Below are 20007 nucleotides of genomic sequence, written 5' to 3' on the forward strand. Positions count from 1 at the left end.
AGACATCACGTTATTGTGCTGAGTGAGAATAAAATAAATATCACAGCTAATAGTTACAAATAAGAAATCAAATATTGAAGGCAGCAATGTTAGTATCAGTACTTGCAAAATGTCTTAATATATATGCTTACTACTGTTATATAGAAATATCTGCCCACAAGCATTTTAGCATAGATACACCCAGACATGTGGAGCTAGACATGTCCTTTGGGCAGAGCATGATACCCCCCTCTACAGTGCATTCTTCTAATAACTATAATCTCCCTGAAACCACGTTTCAAAAGTAAGCAAGTACTGTCTGATTTAATGTGTTGTGAAAAACTATAATTGGCAAAAACTTTTATGATGTTGGGAGAACATTTCCCTGACATCATAAAAGCAATAACATGGGTTACAATTGTTTCAAGCTCATAAGATCCTCACAGGCTAATTAGTTGGGTGTAGGGAGGATGACAGAAACAATGTTTCAATGGTGTAGACTCCTTTATAATCCTACATTTGTTGTACTTTACACAATAATGACTATAATTTATGTACTTTAACATATATAAACATTATCAGGTGAAAATGTTGCTAGTAACAATAATTAATATGCACATGCACAATCCACTCAAATTGAACATTTTAATATCATTCTACCCAGGTCAAAATACATAAATCTCACATTTTAGTCTTTTGAAATTCAGTATCCATAAAGTAAATGTAATAGTTTTACAATATGCTTTTCTCTTGCAGACCATGTTTACAGCATGCGAGCTGGGAGTGTTTGATTTGCTACATGAACTAGGGGAGCCTCTGACAACAGAAACCATTGCTTCTCGCTTGTGTACCAGTGTAGATGGAACAGACCGGCTGCTCACTGCCTGTGTTGGACTGAAACTCCTGAAAGTTGAACTGAAGAACAATGAAGGTAACATACTTTTGTGAATGACATGTTCTCAGGACCTCATTCTGAGGTGGAAGTAAAGCAAAAAAGAGCAAGTGCTGTACCTTTGCATTTGGACTAACTATGCTGCAATGCAAGGGGTACATATATATTTATTGCATTCAATTCTGGCTGCTTTTGCAGGTAGCCCACAAATGCTGGACAGTTTTTTTTTTTTAAACTGCAATTTAGATTTAAGTTTGGATACACCCCTCTCAAATCTAAATATCTCTGCACATTTTTAATGTACCCCACCATCTGAGCAGCATGATTTTGCCAAGGTGCAGAGTACAGTATTATAATAATACTTATAATTTTATATATATACTGTATAGCGCTCTCTCAAGGACTCAAGGCGCTTAACAGATAGAATGAAGATAATACAGTACAGTGCAGAAAAGCTTTTCTTAAAATACAAAGAACATGGATATACTGTACTAAAGGGACATTAAGGAAATGCTTGAGTAAACATGAAACTCTTGAGTCTATTTTTGAAGTATTCTAGAGTGTGGGCCTCTCGAACTGTGCAGGGAAGTGAGTTTCATAGAGTCGAAGCCGCATGGCTAAAAGCTCGACCCTCAGATAAATTCCAGGGGGATCTAGGTACTGCTCAAAGTCCTTCATCTACAGATCACAGTAATCGAGCCAGGTGGTATGCAATCAGAAACTGCTTACAGGCAGCCAGCGGAGCGAGTAGAGAATGGGTGTTATATGGCTGGAACAAGGCTGATTGGTTAACAGCTTGCAGCTGCATTTTGTACCAGCTGTAAGCGGTGCAATTCTTTTGCTGGGAGACCAAGGTAGAGGACATTGCAGTAGTGTAATTGAGCTGATATGAATGCATGTAATGGGGGGTACACACGGAGAGATCCGTGCTTAAAATCTAAGCAATCTTGCTAGATTGCTTAGATTTTAAGCACGAATCTGCCGTGTGTATGCCCTCCAGCGATAGCGATGCGCGGCCCCGCACATCGCTATCGCTGATGCTAGATTGAGCTGCATGCAGGCTCAATCTAGCGGGTCGCTCACTTCACCATTGTGTGAAGTGAGCGGCCCCCCGTCGGCTTTCCCCCTCGCTCAGCACGTTGCGCTGTGCTGAGCGGGGTGAGAGATGTGTGCTGAGCGGTCTGTGTTAAGATCGTTCAGCACACATCTCTCCCGTGAGTACCCCCCTTAAGACTTTTGGCAGATCTTCAAAGGATACTACAAGAAAAAAGTTACTCCCAGCGCTTGCTCAGTATAACACATACGGCTTGGAAATTGTAAAATAAAAATATATGTTTTATTTAAGAATATACAGATACTTATAAATAAATATACAAATAAATAAATATGACGTGTATAATAAAGACTTAATACCGGTATACGTATACAGACAATAACAGATAGTGAGAAAAGAAGACTGAGGGTGTGTGGAAAAAAGAATAGGATACCAGATAAGGAAAATTGATTATTTAAAAGTGGGTAGACACGCTAGTGTGCGTTTTACTCTATCCACCAAGTGTATGTATTAGTCTTTTTTTGACTCCCAAAAAAAAAGAATCAATTTGTTGTGGGTTTATTTTATATCCTTTATACAGACAACTGACATTGTGTCCTAAGGGATGTAACAATATTGTTACAAAGTCTCCGTCTCAATTTGTTCCTTTGCAGGAAGATACAATGTCTGTTCAAAACAGATGATTTTAACTCACAGATTCCCCGTAGTCAGAAGTGCTTTGTCCGTATTAGTCCAGGGAACCCTCTACGTCTGGCTGGATGCCGTTGTTTGTGATGTGTTGGAGGTGTTTACCTGCACTCATCCAGGTGGTCCTCTGTATTCAGCTTAGGCGCTGGTCTGAGGTGCGGGTACGGAGTGCGTCGTTGTCTGCCGGCAGACTTAATGGAGCTTGTGCCGCGGGAGGACAGTGTCTTCGTCCAGACCCGTGACCGATCTACGCGTTTCACCTGTGGTCTCAGGCTTTGTCAGATCTTCAAAGGATGCTTAATTCTGGATATGTTCTCAGATAAAAGAATGAGGGGTTGATTATGGCTGATACCTGATGGTTAAGTGACAAGCCACCATCCATAACAACACCAAGATTCCGCACATGATAAGTGTTTTGTAATTCTGTACCTCTAAGTGTAAGTAATTGGACTATGTGTTAGGGTCTCCTGCTCTGTGCTGCCACGTCGTCATGGCAACCGGGAGACAAGTGCTAGTGGAGTAACCTGAGCGTAGCTGATACTCCGGTTCGGGTCTTTTGCTGTGCAGTGGTTACAGGCTCTGTGCACGGCAGGGGATCCGGTGCTGGTTTTTGTGCTCACAGTCTGAGAGATCTGAGTGGGGCGTGGACAGCACCTGCTATATAAACCCTCTTCTCAGGTTAGGTTAACCGAATCTTTGTTGGTTAGTCAGTTCCTGAAAGCTAGCTAGTACTGTGTAAACTTTGTATTTGTTTGTTGCTTACTGCAAATAGGCCTTGGGATTTGGTATTACACTCTGCCAATCCAGACCTAGCAGTAAGACTGGAGTCAGTCGTTTAACCTGCTTGGGTTCTTTTGCTACTCTGTGAACCTAGCAAGTTTGCGGCTGTATTCTCAGACTTGCCTGCCAAAATCCTTTCTCACTGTGCAAGGTGTTCAGGTGTCAGTTTAGTGGCAGTAAGCTGAACCAGTGCACTGCAAGTGAGGACTAGGATTGTGGAGACTCTCCTTGTGTCTATTATTCCATCTCTGACCAAGGAGTTTACTGCCACACCCGTTGGTAACCCTTTAGGGTTTTGCTGTTTCCCTTAGCAACAGCATTTCGGGTTCTCTACGAATTAAATCACAACATCTCGCTTCTTTCCACCTGAGCATTCCTAATACTAGGGAGACACCCAGTTTCTTAGCCTTTGGGCTTCTCTGTTCACTTTGTGTTTATTTTGTTACCCTATCACCTTCTATGTATGTAATGTTATATTCCCCAGTCTGTCTGTGAGTTCATTTGTTTTGCATCCCTCTCAGTTCAGACACCAGTACATTCCTGCTGGCACTGGTGTGCATAACATATTCAGCAGCCTAATACTCCTGTTGAAATTTTGTGGGAATATGGAGCATACCCCTCAAAATACTTTGCAACAGGTGGTCGATCAGGTGCAGGTCCTGACTCGACAATTTAATGATTTGTCCATTAAAATGCACACCTCGCAGGCCGCTGGCGGAGCTCCCGCAGCAGCAGTGCCTTCAGGGGTTAAGGAGCCGAAAGTAAATCTCCCGGATCGTTTTTCTGGAGATCGCTCGCAGTTCTTTTGTTTCAAGGAGAGTTGCAAGCTATATTTCCAGCTTAGGCCTCAGTCTTCTGGGTCGGAGATTCAGCGGGTGGGCATAGTGATTTCCTTGCTACAAGGAGACCCACAGGTCTGGGCATATGGGTTGCAGCCTGACTGTCCGTCGCTTAAAAGTGTTGATGCTTTTTTTACGGCACTGGGCATGTTGTATGATGACCCTGACAAGACGGCCTCAGCCGAGGCTCAGATTTCGATCCTTAAGCAAGGGCGAAGGCCAGTTGAGGTTTATTGTACGGAGTTTCGGAGGTTGGCCAATGATACCCAGTGGAATGACCCAGCCCTGAGACACCAGTACCGAAGAGGTCTTTCTAACCAGTTAAAAGACCAACTGGTACAATATCCCTTGCCTGATAGCTTTGATCAGCTCATGCAGTTATCCATTCGGGTGGATAGACGGCTGAGAGAGCGCAGGCTTGAAAGGGAGACCGAGGTTTCCTTCTTTCCCAAGGGAACCTCAGACTCTGAGGAATTTTCCGAGGAGCCTATGCAGATTGGGGCTACCCACCTCTCCTCGCGTGAGAAGACGCGGAGGAGACAGCAGGGGTTATGTTTGTACTGTGGGAATAAAGGTCATGTGGTACTATCATTCCCAGAAAAGCCGGAAAACTTCAGGGCCTGAGGGTGATGGGAAATATCCTGTCAGGCCAGAAGTCAGAATTTCCCAAGAAGACTTTTATCATTCCGGTGACCTTGAAGATCCTCGGTCAAACTGTCAAGACCGAGGCCTTTGTGGACAGTGGGGCCGATGGGGTTTTTATGGACCGCCAATTCGCCCTGAAACACTCTGTTCCCTTAGTACCCTTGGCATCGGAAATTGAGATTTGTGGGTTAAACGGGGAACCATTATCCCAGGGTAAAATTACCTCTTGCACTAGCCAGATTTCTTTGTTTATTGGAGCCACACACTCTGAAAAATTGTCCTTTTATGTGACTGTCTGTACTTTTGCCCCATTGGTGTTGGGGTTACCCTGGTTAAGGGCCCACAATCCTCAATTTGACTGGGTCTCTGGGGAGATTCTTAGTTGGGGTACTGATTGTTTCAGGAGTTGCTTGAGCCTTCCAGTCAGGCTTTCGCAGCTAAGTTTGCCAGGATTGCCAGGATGTTATGCAGATTTTGCGGACGTGTTCTCCAAAAGAGTTGCAGAGGTACTACCTCCCCATCGCCCCTATGACTGTGCCATTGATTTGTTGCCGAATGCTAAGCTTCCCAAGAGCAGGTTGTACTCCCTGTCACGTCCTGAGACTCAGGCTATGGCAGAGTACATTCAGGAGAACTTGGCTAAGGGATTTATCAGACCTTCACAGTCTCCAGTTGAGTCGGGGTTCTTCTTCGTGGGTAAAAAGGACGGTTCGTTGCGACCCTGCATCGACTTCAGGGAATTGAACCGTATCACGATTAAAAACTCATACCCACTGCCTCTCATTTCGGTCTTGTTTGACCAGCTTCGTACTGCCACCATTTTTTCTAAGATTGACCTACGCGGTGCGTACAATCTAATCCGAATAAGAGAGGGGGATGAATGGAAGACTGCCTTTAATACCCACTCAGGGCATTATGAATATTTGGTGATGCCTTTTGGGCTCTGTAATGCCCCGGCAGTCTTCCAGGACTTCATGAACGATGTGATCAGGGAATATTTGGATAGATTCTTAGTTGTATACTTAGATGACATCCTAATCTTCTCCCATTCCCTGGAGGAACATCGGAAGCATGTACGCTTAGTCCTCCAGAAACTCAGAGACCACCGGCTTGGGGCGAAGCTGGAGAAGTGCGAATTTGAAGTTCAGCAAATCGCATTTCTAGGATATATTATCTCCCCAGAAGGTTTCCAAATGGAGGGTTCCAAGGTACAGGCAGTCCTGGATTGGGTGCAGCCCACTAGTTTGAAGGCGCATCAGCGTTTTCTGGGCTTTGCAAATTTTTATAGACGATTTATTGCTGGATTTTCGTCTATAGTGGCGCCCTTGGTGGCACTCACTAAGAAAGGGGCGGATGTTGCTCACTGGTCTTGTGAGGCCAAAGCGGCTTTTGCCCGTCTCAAAAGGGCATTTGTCTCGGCCAAGGTGCTGCGACACCCAGATCCAGAGCGTCCTTTTGTGGTGGAGGTGGATGCCTCTGAGATGGGTATTGGGGCAGTGCTCTCTCAGATGGGGGTGTCTGATAATCGCCTTCATCCCTGTGCTTACTTTTCCCGTAAATTTTCGCCTGCCGAGATGAATTATGACGTGGGTAACCGGGAATTGTTGGCTATTAAGGATGCACTCGAGGAGTGGAGACACTGGCTTGAGGGGGCTAAGTTTGTGGTCTCAATTCTCACCGACCATAAGAATTTGGCATATTTAGAGTCAGCGAAGCGCCTCAATGCCAGGCAGGCACGATAGGCTTTGTTTTTTGCTCGCTTTAATTTTTTGATAACATATCGCCCTGGGTCAAAAAACATCAAGGCTGATGCGCTCTCGCGGAGTTTTGCTCCAATCCAGGAGACCACCGAGGAGCCATTGCCCATTGTGTCCCCATCATGTATTAAAGTGGGCATTACCCAGGACCTCTTGTCATTAGTCCTTAGAGCACAGGAGCAGGCTCCTCCAGAACGTCCGGTAGGTCTTTTGTTTGTGCCTCCTAGGTTAAGACAGCGAGTGTTCCTGGAATTCCATGCCAAGAAGTCGGCAGGTCACCCGGGTATTGCCAGAACTCGGGAGTTGTTATCTAGGGCGGTGTGGTGGTCCTCGGTGGCTAGGGATGTGGATCAGTGGGTTCGGGCATGTGACATCTGTGCCCGAAATAAGACTCCTAGAGGGGTTCCTGTTGGCCCATTACATCCACTCTCTATTCCATCTAAGCCATGGACCCACATTTCAATGGATTTTGTGGTGGACTTGCCCAAATCCTCGGGGATGACAGCCATCTGGGTTGTCGTTGACAGGTTTTCGAAGATGGCGCACTTCGTTCCATTGGTTGGGCTGCCATCGGCCAGACGCCTGTCTGAATTATTTATGCTGCATGTTGTGCGCCTCCACGGGTTGCCACTTGATGTGGTCTCTGACCGCGGATCCCAGTTTGTGGCCAAATTCTGGAGGGCATTTTGTTCCGATCTCCAGATTTCTATCAGCTTGTCGTCAGGCTACCATCCGCAGTCTAATGGGCAGACTGAAAGGGTGAACCAGTCCTTGGAGCAGTTCCTCAGGTGTTATGTCTCCAAGTGTCAGACTGACTGGGTTGCTCATCTGTCCATGGCGGAGTTTGCCTATAACAACGCGGCTCACTCTGCTACAGGGATCTCTCCCTTCCTTTGTGTGTATGGGCATCATCCTAAGGCCAATTCTTTTGACCCCCTGGACTCCACGCCTGGTGGTTCCTCTGTGGTTTCGGTCCTTAGAGGTATTTGGCGGAAAGTGAAGAAAGCCCTTGTGTCTGTGTCATTAGTGACCAAAAGGGTTTTTGATAAGCGGAAAAGACCCTGCAGCTTCAAATTAGGAGACTTCGTCTGGTTGTCTACCAAGAATTTGAAGTTGAGACAGCCATCTCATAAGTTAGGCCCCCGGTTCATCGGTCCTTATAAGATCACTAGGGTTATCAATCCGGTGGCATTTCAGTTAGATCTACCCCGTTCTTTGGGTATCAATAAAACATTTCATTGTTCCCTTTTAAAACGGGCGATTAGTAATCCTTCCAGTGGAAGACCTTCCCCTCTTCTGATATGTGGCCAGAGGGAGTTTGTTGTTGAAAGGATTCTTGACTCCAAGATAGTTCGGGGTCGGCTGTCATTTTTGGTGCACTGGAAGGGGTATGGCCCGGAGGAGCGGTCGTGGGTGCGCAGTTGTGATCTTCATGCCCCCAGACTGTTACGCTTTTTCTTCTCGCAGTTCCCCGATAAACCCGGTGGTAGGGGTTCTTTGACCCCTCGTCAGAGGGGGGGTACTGTTAGGGTCTCCTGCTCTGTGCTGCCATGTCGTCATGGCAACCGGGAGACAAGTGCTAGCGGAGTAACCTGAGCGTAGCTGATACTCCAGTTCGGGTCTTTTGCTGTGCAGTGGTTACAGGCTCTGTGCACGGCAGGGGATCCGGTGCTGGTTTTTGTGCTCACAGTCTGTGAGGTCTGAGTGGGGCGTGGACAGCACCTGCCATATAAACCCTCTTCTCAGGTTAGGCAGATGCTGCTGAATCTTTGTTGGTTAGTCAGTTCCTGAAAGCTAGCTAGTACTGTGTAAACTTTGTATTTGTTTGTTGCTTACTGCAAATAGGCCTTGGGATTTGGTATTACACTCTGCCAATCCAGACCTAGCAGTAAGACTGGAGTCAGTCGTTTAACCTGCTGGGGTTCTTTTGCTACTCTGTGAACCTAGCAAGTTTGCGGCTGTATTCTCAGACTTGCCTGCCAAAATCCTTTCTCACTGTGCAAGGTGTTCAGGTGTCAGTTTAGTGGCAGTAAGTTGAACCAGTGCACTGCAAGTGAGGACTAGGATTGTGAAGACTTTCCTTGTGTCTATTATTCCATCTCTGACCAAGGAGTTTACTGCCACACCCGTTGGTAACCCTTTAGGGTTTTGCTGTTTCCCTTAGCAACAGCATTTTGGGTTCTCTACGTATTAAATCACAACATCTCGCTTCTTTCCACCTGAGCATTCCTAATACTAGGGAGACACCCAGTTTCTTAGCCTTTGGGCTTCTCTGTTCACTTTGTGTTTATTTTGTTACCCTATCACCTTCTATGTATGTAATGTCATATTCCCCAGTCTGTCTGTGAGTTCATTTGTTTTGCATCCCTCTCAGTTCAGACACCAGTACATTCCTGCTGGCACTGGTGTGCATAACACTATGCTGCAGTCTTTGATGTTGAGGTACTATCATAAGGACCTCTATTTTATCAGGATTCAGTCTCAGCCAATTGGTACTGAGTTCTGATTTGAGTTCCGACCACCTTGCCTGGCCACAACAACTAGTGAGGATCAGTCCTCGAAGTGGGGCGGTATGCAATGGTATGGTATACCAACACAACCTGCAGCCACTTTTGTCGCAGTAGAGAATGTACCAGCACTGGGACTGAGTATGGAATCCTAGCTGGAACAGTAGTGTTGTGTGGAGATGTGTCCCTCTGGAGTGAGTGGAGCAGGGAGTGAGATGGGGGAGTGAGGGGCGCATTGATGTTACCACACGTGTCTTTCTCCTGCCACATGAGGAGTCACTCTGACTCTCAGAGGACCCACATGAACACCAAGGCCAAAGATTTGATAAAACTAGTTACTTTGCTGGTGCCTCCTGCTAGTAAGAAATACTCTGCAGCAGTGCAGCTACACACTTAAGTTACTTTCAAATGGGCTTTATGTGTATAAGCGCCACTACTGTAAGGGGCACTACAGTGGGTATTGTGTGTGTAAGGGGCTCTCCTACTGTGGGTATTGTGTGTGTTAGGGGCACTACTACTGTGGACATTGCCTGTGTAAGGGCCACTTGTATGTGAAGCAATGTGAATAAGACTGTGCTACTGTGAGGCGTAATTTGAATTGGGGGTACTATTGTGAGTCCACTCCCTTCCTTGTGAGACCACAGCCTTTTTTGTGATGCACATCTTTTGCGTGCACTGTTCTTTTATAATGTATGGGACATATGGAACAAATTTATGGTTTGCAGGCGTGCACCGAACATCCTAGCACTGGCCCTGGCTCCACATAATGAGAGGGGGTGGAGGGGGTGGTGGGAGATGAGTTCTCTCTCCCCAGGACCACTTTAAGCCATGCATATCATAATACAGTTATAAGACAAATTTATCACCACACAGTAAATATGTATGTAAGCACAATACAATGTTAATGTTAATCACCAGTGAAAGTCTTGTTTGCATATTTGGGAAGCATCAATACATTATTATATGTTATTAACAAATAACTATACTGTAATTAAAAGTTTTCTGTTGAGTATTTACAGTACCTACTGTATATACTGCTCAAATGAACAATGCATTACTAAACCCATGTAACCTGGTGAGGCTGCCAATACAGAGACAAACATTCACCTTGTTAAGTCATGTGGACTAATCTCAATTGCACACTGCTGCCACCTGTCACCATAGTAACTGACATTTGATTAATTATATCACATGCTATAAAACCAAATCTATTACTAAGTAGACCAAACACCTGCCCAACTAAGGTGGTCATTCCGAGTTGTTCGCTCGCTGGCTGTTTTTAGCAGCCATGCAACCGCTAAGCCGCCGCCCTCTGGGAGTGTATTTTAGCTTAGCAGAAGTGCGAACGAAAGCATCGCAGAGCGGCTACAAAAAAAATTCACCTACTCAGTGCTTGCGATCACTTCAGACCATTCAGTTCCGGATTTGACGTCACAAACATGCCCTGCATTCGCCCAGCCACGCCTGCGTTTTTTCAAGCACTCCCTGAAAATGGTCAGTTGACACCCACAAACGTCCCTTTCCTGTCAATCAGTCTACGGCTGCCATTGCGACTCAAAAGCTTTGCTAGACCTTGTGTAAAAATACTTCGCCCGTTGTGAAAATACGTCGCGCATGCACATTGCGCCGCATACACATGCGCAGAAGTGCCGCTTTTTCACTTAATCGCTGCGCTGCAAACATTTTTAACTAGCGATCAACTCGGAATGACCCCCTTTGTTTCTGGTATCCAGTGGATGCATGATATAGGCCCATTTATTGAAGTTAAATACTACTTCAAAGACATCCATGTAAGATTTTGAATATTATTGCTGGTGTTTTCAGATCCACATACACATACACAGCTGTAAATGGATAATTGATATAAGAAAAACCTCAAATCATCCATCATAAACACAGTATGTATCAGCAGCTAAATATTTTAAAGATATAATTTCACTGTATGCACAAAAGAGTATAAATCTTTTGGATCTCAGTAATTGGGATTTAAATGTACTAAGTAAAAAATGAACCCTCACAAGAGTAACCAATAGTTTACTAAATCATCGTCACTGCACCCATATCAATAACTTGTGGGAGGTGCTCAAACACATATAGTTAAATATAAGGCAAAAACTAGGACATAGGCCCTCATTCCGAGTTGTTCGCTCGCTAGCTGCTTTTAGCAGCATTGCACACGCTAGGCCGCCGCCCTCTGGGAGTGTATCTTAGCTTAGCAGAATTGCGAACGAAAGATTAGCAGAATTGCGAATAGAAAATTCTTAGCAGTTTCTGAGTAGCTCGAGACTTACTCCTACATTGCGATCAGTTCAGTCAGTTTCGTTCCTGGTTTGACGTCACAAACACACCCAGCGTTCGTCCAGACACTCCCCCGTTTCTACAGCCACTCCCGCGTTTTTCCCTGAAACGCCTGCGTTTTTCCGCACACTCCCAGAAAATGGTCAGTTTCCGCCCACAAACACCCACTTCCTGTCAATCACTCACCGATCAGCAGAACGATGAAAAAACTTTGTTACGCCGTGAGTAAAATACCTAACTTTTGTGTAAAATAACTAAGCACATGCGCTATGCGAACCGTGCGCATGCGCAGTAAGCGACTAATCGCAGTATAGCGAAAAACGACCGAACAACTCGGAATGACCCCCATAATTCTATAATGGGAAACTCAATTTAGCAGTGATATCTAAATGATACATTTGATTACTTAACCTAAAAAAAACTAATGATAAAACCTTAAATGTGACATGAAATATATTACATACTGTATGAGGAACACTGTTTTTTTCCTAATAAAAAAAAACCAGGCACCCCAAATATGGTATAACATCTGATGTTCTGTCAAATAAATAATAAGCTGCTAATGCAATTATCACAATTCGTGGAAAGAGTATGGTATGCATTTTTGGGAATTAAATACCACAATAGTGGAATATTGCTAATTTCCTATATGTCTGTTATCAATAGCCCTCTATAAAAATAGCAGCAGGATCAGGTTGATCCAAAATACCTTCTCATCAGCTGCTTACTATCAAGAGTAATATCACAGAAACAACAGCACCGTACTTTATTGTATTGTATCTACAGTGGCAAATCCCAGGATCGGGATTGGTGGGATCATGGGATTTTGGTCAATAATTGGCTGAGATCCAATCCCGGGGTTTTCGGGATTAGCCAGCCCCTTTTTATTTCAATGCTGGGCAGCATTGACAGTCCTCAGGAGGCTCAAATGCTGTCCGGCTCCACCTGCGTGAAGTCAGAGGTTACAATGCGCAGCCAGCCGCCTGGACCTCACCATCTGCTCGTCACCTCCCCGCAGCAAGTGGACCTCTCCTCCCCCGCGCATCCAGATGCGGGTGAGTTATGTAGGCTGGGCATAGCACATTGAAAAGAAACCAATTCCCGGGACTGAAAAAATGGCCCAGGATTGGGCACCCTAATTGTAACCTGTCATGTAGCAGATTAGCATTTGTAACAGCATTAACTGCAATAATGTTGCTAGTTTCTTGTAAATATAATTGCTGTCAGGTTATTTTGCTGATTCCTTTCAATGTAAGTGCAGATAAATGATTTGTACTGTATGCCAGCTGCAAAGGTGAGATCATTTAGTGCTTAAACTGCTCCATATACTATCCTTCGCTGGAATTTCACTTTGCTGTGTTACTGTATATGGTACTGTATGTATCTTTGTCAATAGATCATTCATCTTGTGCCTGTCCAATAGTTTATTTTATGTATGATAACAATCTACAGTACAGTAGATGTAATGAATCATTCAGCTATGTTTATGTATACTACTATTGCCCCATATTGGTTGTAAATGTGATTATAGTACGCTGCACTATCAGGTGATTAAAGCTATAGTTATGTATAATTCGTATAGTTTAAAGATTCATGAGAGACCCATATACACACTTAAGAGCAGTCACTACTCTGAATGATTAAGCCTAATAATTGTTATAAGGTAAATACAGTACTCTTAACACTAAACAGCCACAGCTAGCACCCATGCATTATTGAGTCAAATTTAATAGTCTCTTATGTGATTGACCGGCATAGTGTATCTATTGTAGCTGCAATGTGGTGTCAGCCAGGTGGTGTCAGCCAGATCTATACTCAGTAGCCACTATTGCTGTGTGTGGGGCGATCTGTTTGGTCTCAGAAAGATGTTGTCAACGTTTTCAGTACCCTGCACTTTAGAAGCAGGTTTATAATGCCACAGTAATGTATTGATATTTAGCAGCCAGGTACACAAGTGCAAGTGTCTGTATTATATGCGTAACTAGGGTTTTCGGAGCCCAGGGCAAGAAGAAGAGTGGCAACCCCCCCAATAAATAAATAAATAAATAAACAGAAAAGCAACTATGTGTGCGCATCAAAAAAAAATGGGCGTGGTCACATACCAGGAGGGGCATGGCCACTGAAAATGGGGCGTGCCAACATGACTATCACCTACACCCTGTGTTGTCTCTCAGCACACTATCACCTACCCCCTGTGTCATCTCTCAGCTCACTATCACCTACCCACTGTGTTGTCTCTCAGCACACCGTCACCCACCCCCTGTGTCGTCTCTCAGCCCACCATCACCTCCCCCCCTCCATTCCTGCAGATATCAGTGACGTAGCTGTGTAACTACGAGAATAGAGCCCATAAACATGCAATATTGTGTCTGTCTGCATAATAAATGGTATTCCATAATGGTTATTCTATAGAAAGTTAATTCACCATCAGGGCAAGGTCATTACTGAGAGCGCTGGCAGCTGGGTGATGGTGCCAAGCTGACAGTCCGCACATTGGTACACACACAATAGAGCGGGGAGTGCCGGGGGTGCAGCAGCCACCCGCTGCCAGGAAAGTTTTGCTGCCATCACAGTTACCAGCCCGTGCCCCACCGCACCGCCTCAACGCCCACAGCCAGTGTCCACATCAGCAGCACCCGCACTCAGCAGCTATAGTAGCAGGCTACCCTCTGCTGTTATATCCCGGTGCTCACTGTGCCCCTGTCACACGCTGTCCTGTCTGCCGCTGCCTCCTCCTCATTACACGGAGATCACCCAACTTATCTCTCGGTGGGGTCCAACCCAGACAGGGCGCCCCCTGTGCTGCCAAGGTGCAAGGCACCTAGGGCATGTGCCCTGCTCAACCCCCCTTAGTTACGCCTCTGCCAGGAGCAGAGCATTCTGTCCCTCCTGGAGAGGGTCATGTTGGGAGGTATGCATGGGGTTACTGTGGGGACAACTGTCCCAGGCTGCCATCAGTGCAGCAAAGAGGAGCCACTGGCCTGAGGAGCAGCACTGTGGGAGAAATGGCAAATCCAAAATGGCTGCCACCTCAGAGGAGACCTTTATTTTGGATGCTAGAGGAGGAGGCAGCCATTTTGGGAGGGACATTTTTGATAGTATTTTGGGGTATGCTAACAGAATAACCTAATTCCGTCCTGATGTGGCAAGCATATGTTATATGCAGAATGACATTTAGCATCTCAATTGTAGTCTCCCGCACACAGCCACAGCACCTGGTATGCAAACAGCATGTCCTAATCTAGTAGCATACAGTAAATAAATATGAACACAGTGTAGTAGATCCGACCTCTGCAAGTTATGAAAAATAAAAATCAATGACTTGCTGACAGCCAATGAACACATTAGCTCAACCATTAATTTTTCTATAGAATAATGAGGGTGCCCATCAAATTAGTTTGCTTGATGCATGTTTTTCATAGAAAATGCTTTCTCAAAAAGTATACTATCCTTTAAAGAGCACTTCCAACAATTAAAAGTTTTAACTACATGATGTCAGGATAGGGGTGAAAGTTAACCCCTGATATCCCTGATTTAATGTAATATCAGATGATTTGCACACATACAATAACATTGGTTATAGTACATTAAGGGGGGTAATTAATGCATGTCGGATCTTCTCCAACATTGAGGGTCCGACAGTACAGTATTCAATTCTCTGGCAATTCCGTCAGGTTTTGCCCGTTTCTCGACAATACTGTCCCGACTTTTTTTGAAGTCGGATCAGCATTGTCAAAAAAGAGCCAAAATCCTGTCGTAATTGGCAGCGAATTCAACAAAACCCGTGGATCCTCAGCTAATCCACCGATCCACGTGATTTTCGACAAGTGCTGGGGTCTCCAAAAGTCAGAAAAACAGCACTTGCATTGAATAGGTCGAATGCAAATTTGACCTATTCCTGTCGAATTGTCGGAAATACCAGCACTAATTGAATAGAACCCTATGTGTGTAATTGTTCATTATGATGATGTCATAATCTGTACTCCAATTACAATACCATCCCACTAGACGTTAATGAAAATGTAGTGAAATTGAACAAACCATTTTAAATTATCTATATCATAAAAATAATAACAATTATCCATTACATCATAAGTATATATTCCCACAATAAATGAAATTAAATCACCTTGATATTAACCGTTGCTATTAAGTAACCTATTACCCCACATTTACTAAGAAATATACTTATATATAGTATATCTGCAGAAATTATGTTAAAAATAATTGTAAAATAACATAAAAAAATAAAAATATTTAAAATAAATATTAAATATGCATGTTGTCGATAAGAAAACATGTAACAGTACAGTGTGACTGTGCAAAACATCTTGTGAGTAGTGAAATGTATACGTATATATATAAAAAAGGAAGGAATGCAATATTACCTTTACTATTTTGAAAGGTGATAAGTATTAAATATATAGAAATGAGGAGTGTAATAATGAATAAAAAAGTGAGTAACGTGCAAAATTATGCTATAAAACTATGCTGGGCTACATTTTTATTAAGCAAACTATTTCATCTCTATTACTTATCATATCAAGAAAGCAGAGACCAAAGAGGTTTGCCTATATCATACTAATACAATTCAATTTTAGTCTAAAGCCTGATTATTATAAGGGAGGAAAGATTAATTAAGGGTTATTTTGGAAAATATATATCCCAGTTGATACAATCAAAGTTCTTGTCTTCACAAAAAGGGCGCTATAGTGAATGTTTTCATTAAGTCCATTAGTGATCAAAGATCCCAACTCAAAGATCTATTTTGTTTCTCTCAGCAAAAGTTTAGAGGTGAGATTTCCTTCTCTTAGGCCTATCAGGGTTCTGAAGTTTTAAATGTGAGGAAACCACACTTTGCTGGGATGGTGGTTACCCACTGTGGGATTCAATTCACTCAGGCAGATCAATATATATAAAAAATATCTCTTTATTATGACAGCACAACACCATAAGATGGTCACATGGTACAGGGTAATTGGTAGCACGTATCCGCCAGCAGCCTCTTACAGTCAGCATCCATAAGTAGCAATAGAAATAAGCTGCATCTTATCACTACCGTTTGCCAGGCAGTCCTGTGTCCCCCAGCCTGGGGTACTGGCTCACACTGACCCTGTCCTGGTAGGGTTTCCTCTGGTGGCACAGCGATGCCCAGCTCAGAGGGTTTCCTGCTGATGTCTGATTCACAGGATCCACCACAATAGAATCTCCTCCATTGAGACCTGCTCTCCTTATATACTTGATTAGCAAATCCCCTCTGGTGCCAAACAGTCTTCTTCGAGGGTTGGGTCAGAATATCCCAAGGCTATTTCAGTCAGTATAGTGCTGTGGAGACCCATTGTACAGCCTCTGAGAGTTCTAACCTAATTACTGTACAGTACCTCCCAGATTACCTGATGACCTCCTGTAGATAAACAACTTGGGCTGGCAGCTAGCTATTTTACCAGTCACTCAGTCATTGTTCTGATTACATTACCAGTAACAACCATCACACCTCACACAATGGACTCACACATGTGATACAAGTGGTAATGAGCTAGCACAGCCGCCTGGCTCTCCTCCTGTTACACACTATGGCTTCTGCTGTCCTGCTATAGTCAAACAGTATGGCAATGGTCTTTATATTTCCAATACATACCATATTGTAGGTACTCGCTAGGGCAATATATACCTAATAACATGAAATAACAGTATGTATGATACACCTATGCTCTGGTGTAAATTCCTAGACTGGGCCAAGGATTAAAAAGTACATTATGCTGTGAGAAACGAGTGATGAATAAAAAGGTTCTCAGTCCAGGTCCATCTCGTTTTGTCACATTAATTATGAACAGGAAGGAAAGGTCATGCTACAGAGGTTAGTTATTCAAAATTTCTCATGTCTGTAGCTGCATTATGTACATTCCCAATGTGTTCTAAAACCCTTTGTTTAAGGAGTCTCATGGTCATTTCCACATACCTTTTTTTACAAGGACACTTGATACAATAATACAATAAAATACTCCTTTTGTATTACAAGTGAAGTATTAATTTAATCCAGGGAAGTACAAAGAAGATATTTATAACTAGAGATGAGCGGGTTCAGTTCCCTGAGAACTGAACCCCCCGAACTTCACCACCTGAGACCGTATCCGAGTCTGGCTCGGGTTTTCCCGCCTGACTTGGAAACCAGAACGAGGCAAAACATCTTTATCCCGCTGTCGGATTCTTGCGGGGTTTGGATTCCACATAAGGAGCTGTGCGTCGCCGCCATTTTTACTCCAGTCCCGGAGAGTGTAAAAAGAGGACGTGTCTCTGTCCTCAGTGTCTGTGCGGGAGGGAAAGTGGGGTGGTGATTCCAGTGCTGTCTTGTGCTGCTCAGTCCAGTGTAGTGTCTTATGATGCATCAGTCCAGCCAGTCACAGTGGTGGTGTCCTCTGCTGTCATATGTCCAGTGTAGCTGTAAAAGTCCACTGCAGTGGTGCTGTGTTGTCCTGCATCAGTCCAGTGGTGGTGTCTTGTGCTGCATCAGTCCAGTCACATTGGTGGTTTCAAGAAAAAACAAGGAAAATGGGCGCCCGAAACTTTCAACTTTAAGAGAACCTCCTATTGCTGCACAATTTGGTGAAGAGGGGAAGGTTGCTAACTCCCACAAAACAAGATAAACAAGAAAAAAAGAGACCAATCTGTGCGCAACAGGATTAATTTCTAAAATATAATAATTTTATTAATAATCCAAAATATGGATAGAAAAAATAAAATGTAATATATATAAAATATACAGTATACACTATATAATTCAGAAGTGACCTCACAGTAATGTTGAACAATTTGTAGCAAATTTTAAACCATCTGGATCATATAAAAGAACCTGCAATAATACCACAATCACTCTAAACTTAACTCGTGATATAATAATCACAATAAAATCCCTTAATAAAAATCACACTGCAGTACACTGATTCATTAACCGTAGAATGTCCACATATGCTGGCCAGCCTGTATTTAAATGAGGTGTGCTACACCTATAGGTTCATCTAAGGAATCAGTTATTTTGTATAATTAATGTCTATACCACAGTACTGTGATTAAAACGAAAAAAAGAGAACCATATAATTAAACCATTTGTATGCCATGCAATTGGGTACCGTCGGTATATAACAAGTGTCTCCTCTAGCTGAGCGGTGAATATCCTCCCCGTGCCACTGATGTAAGGAGCTGATTAGTGGGGATATTTTTGTAGAGTAACCGTCTCGTACTGACACTTGTACTTGTGCTGGTTCACTAGCTGGAATCACCCGAGACCTCCGTTATCTATATTCCACGTACCGGCATTCACTGCATCGCCCGGTTACCACCCAAATAGTGCGGCTGGAATTTCCTTAACAGCCGGTGTCCAAAACACGTTGATACACGGAGTCCCTTTGCAGCGGGTTTAGGGTGTAGTAATTACCCAGCAATTACGGCAGTGGTGGCTGACATTCACCGTACTGCCTGGAAGCTATTCAGCTAGCACGGCTGATTTTACCTTTGTAGCCTGAGTCCAATATACCGAGATGTGCAAAGTCCCTTGTTGCGGGTTCAATACTGTTCAAATTACCCAATGATTAGGGCAATAGTAGATGATCCAAATACAGAGGTCACTACAGAGCTAATACCTAACGCGTTTCTCGACCATTAGCCCCGGTCGTTTCATCAGAGGTAGCATATGTGGACATTGTACGGTTAATGAATCAGTGTACTGCAGTGTGATTTTTATTAAGGGATTTTATTGTGATTATTATATCACGAGTTAAGTTTAGAGTGATTGTGGTATTATTGCAGGTTCTTTTATATGATCCAGATGGTTTAAAATTTGCTACAAATTGTTCAACATTACTGTGAGGTCACTTCTGAATTATATAGTGTATACTGTATATTTTATATATATATATATTACATTTTATTTTTTCTATCCATATTTTGGATTATTAATAAAATTATTATATTTTAGAAATTAATCCTGTTGCGCACAGATTGGTCTCTTTTTTTCTTGTTTACAATGGTGGTTTCCTCTGCTGCCATATGCCCAGTGCTGCAGTATAAGTCCAGTCCATTGCAGTGGTGCTGTGTTGTCCTGCATCAATCTAGTGGTGGTGTCCCTGTGCTGCTGTATAAGTCCAGTGGTACTGCCGCATAAGTCCAGTGATACTGCCATATATGTCCAGTGATACTGCCATATATGTCCAGCGATACTGCCATATAAATCGAGTGATACTGCTGTATATGTCCAGTGGTACTGCCATATAATTCCAGTGATACTGCCGTATATGTCCAGTGGTACTGGTGTATAAATCCTGTCCAGTGATACTGCCGTATATGTACAGTGGTACTGCCATATAAATCAGTGATACTGCTGTATATGTCCAGTGGTATGCCATATAATTCCAGTGATACTGCCGTATATGTCCAGTGGTACAGCGGTATAAATCCAGTGATACTGGCATATAAATAAGTCCAGTGGTACTGCCGTATAAATCCAGTGATACTGCTGTGTATGTCCAGTGGTACTGCCATATAATTCTAGTGATACTGCCGTATATGTCCAGTG

At 43.6% G+C, this 20007-nt stretch overlaps 1 protein-coding gene across 1 annotated transcript in view; it reads left to right on the plus strand.

Moving 5' to 3' along the window:
* The first annotated feature begins 200 nt into the window (after positions 1-200).
* Positions 201-20007, plus strand: part of LOC135015769 (acetylserotonin O-methyltransferase-like) — a 138066-nt gene continuing 118259 nt past the window's right edge. The window contains exons 1-2 of the mRNA XM_063952819.1: positions 201-283; positions 687-910. Of these exons, the coding sequence (XP_063808889.1) occupies positions 201-283; positions 687-910 (307 nt within the window). The remainder of the gene's footprint in view (positions 284-686; positions 911-20007) is intronic.

The sequence above is a fragment of the Pseudophryne corroboree genome, chromosome 2 (assembly GCF_028390025.1).
Source record: "Pseudophryne corroboree isolate aPseCor3 chromosome 2, aPseCor3.hap2, whole genome shotgun sequence".
In the NCBI taxonomy this organism is placed as follows: Eukaryota; Metazoa; Chordata; class Amphibia; order Anura; family Myobatrachidae; genus Pseudophryne; species Pseudophryne corroboree.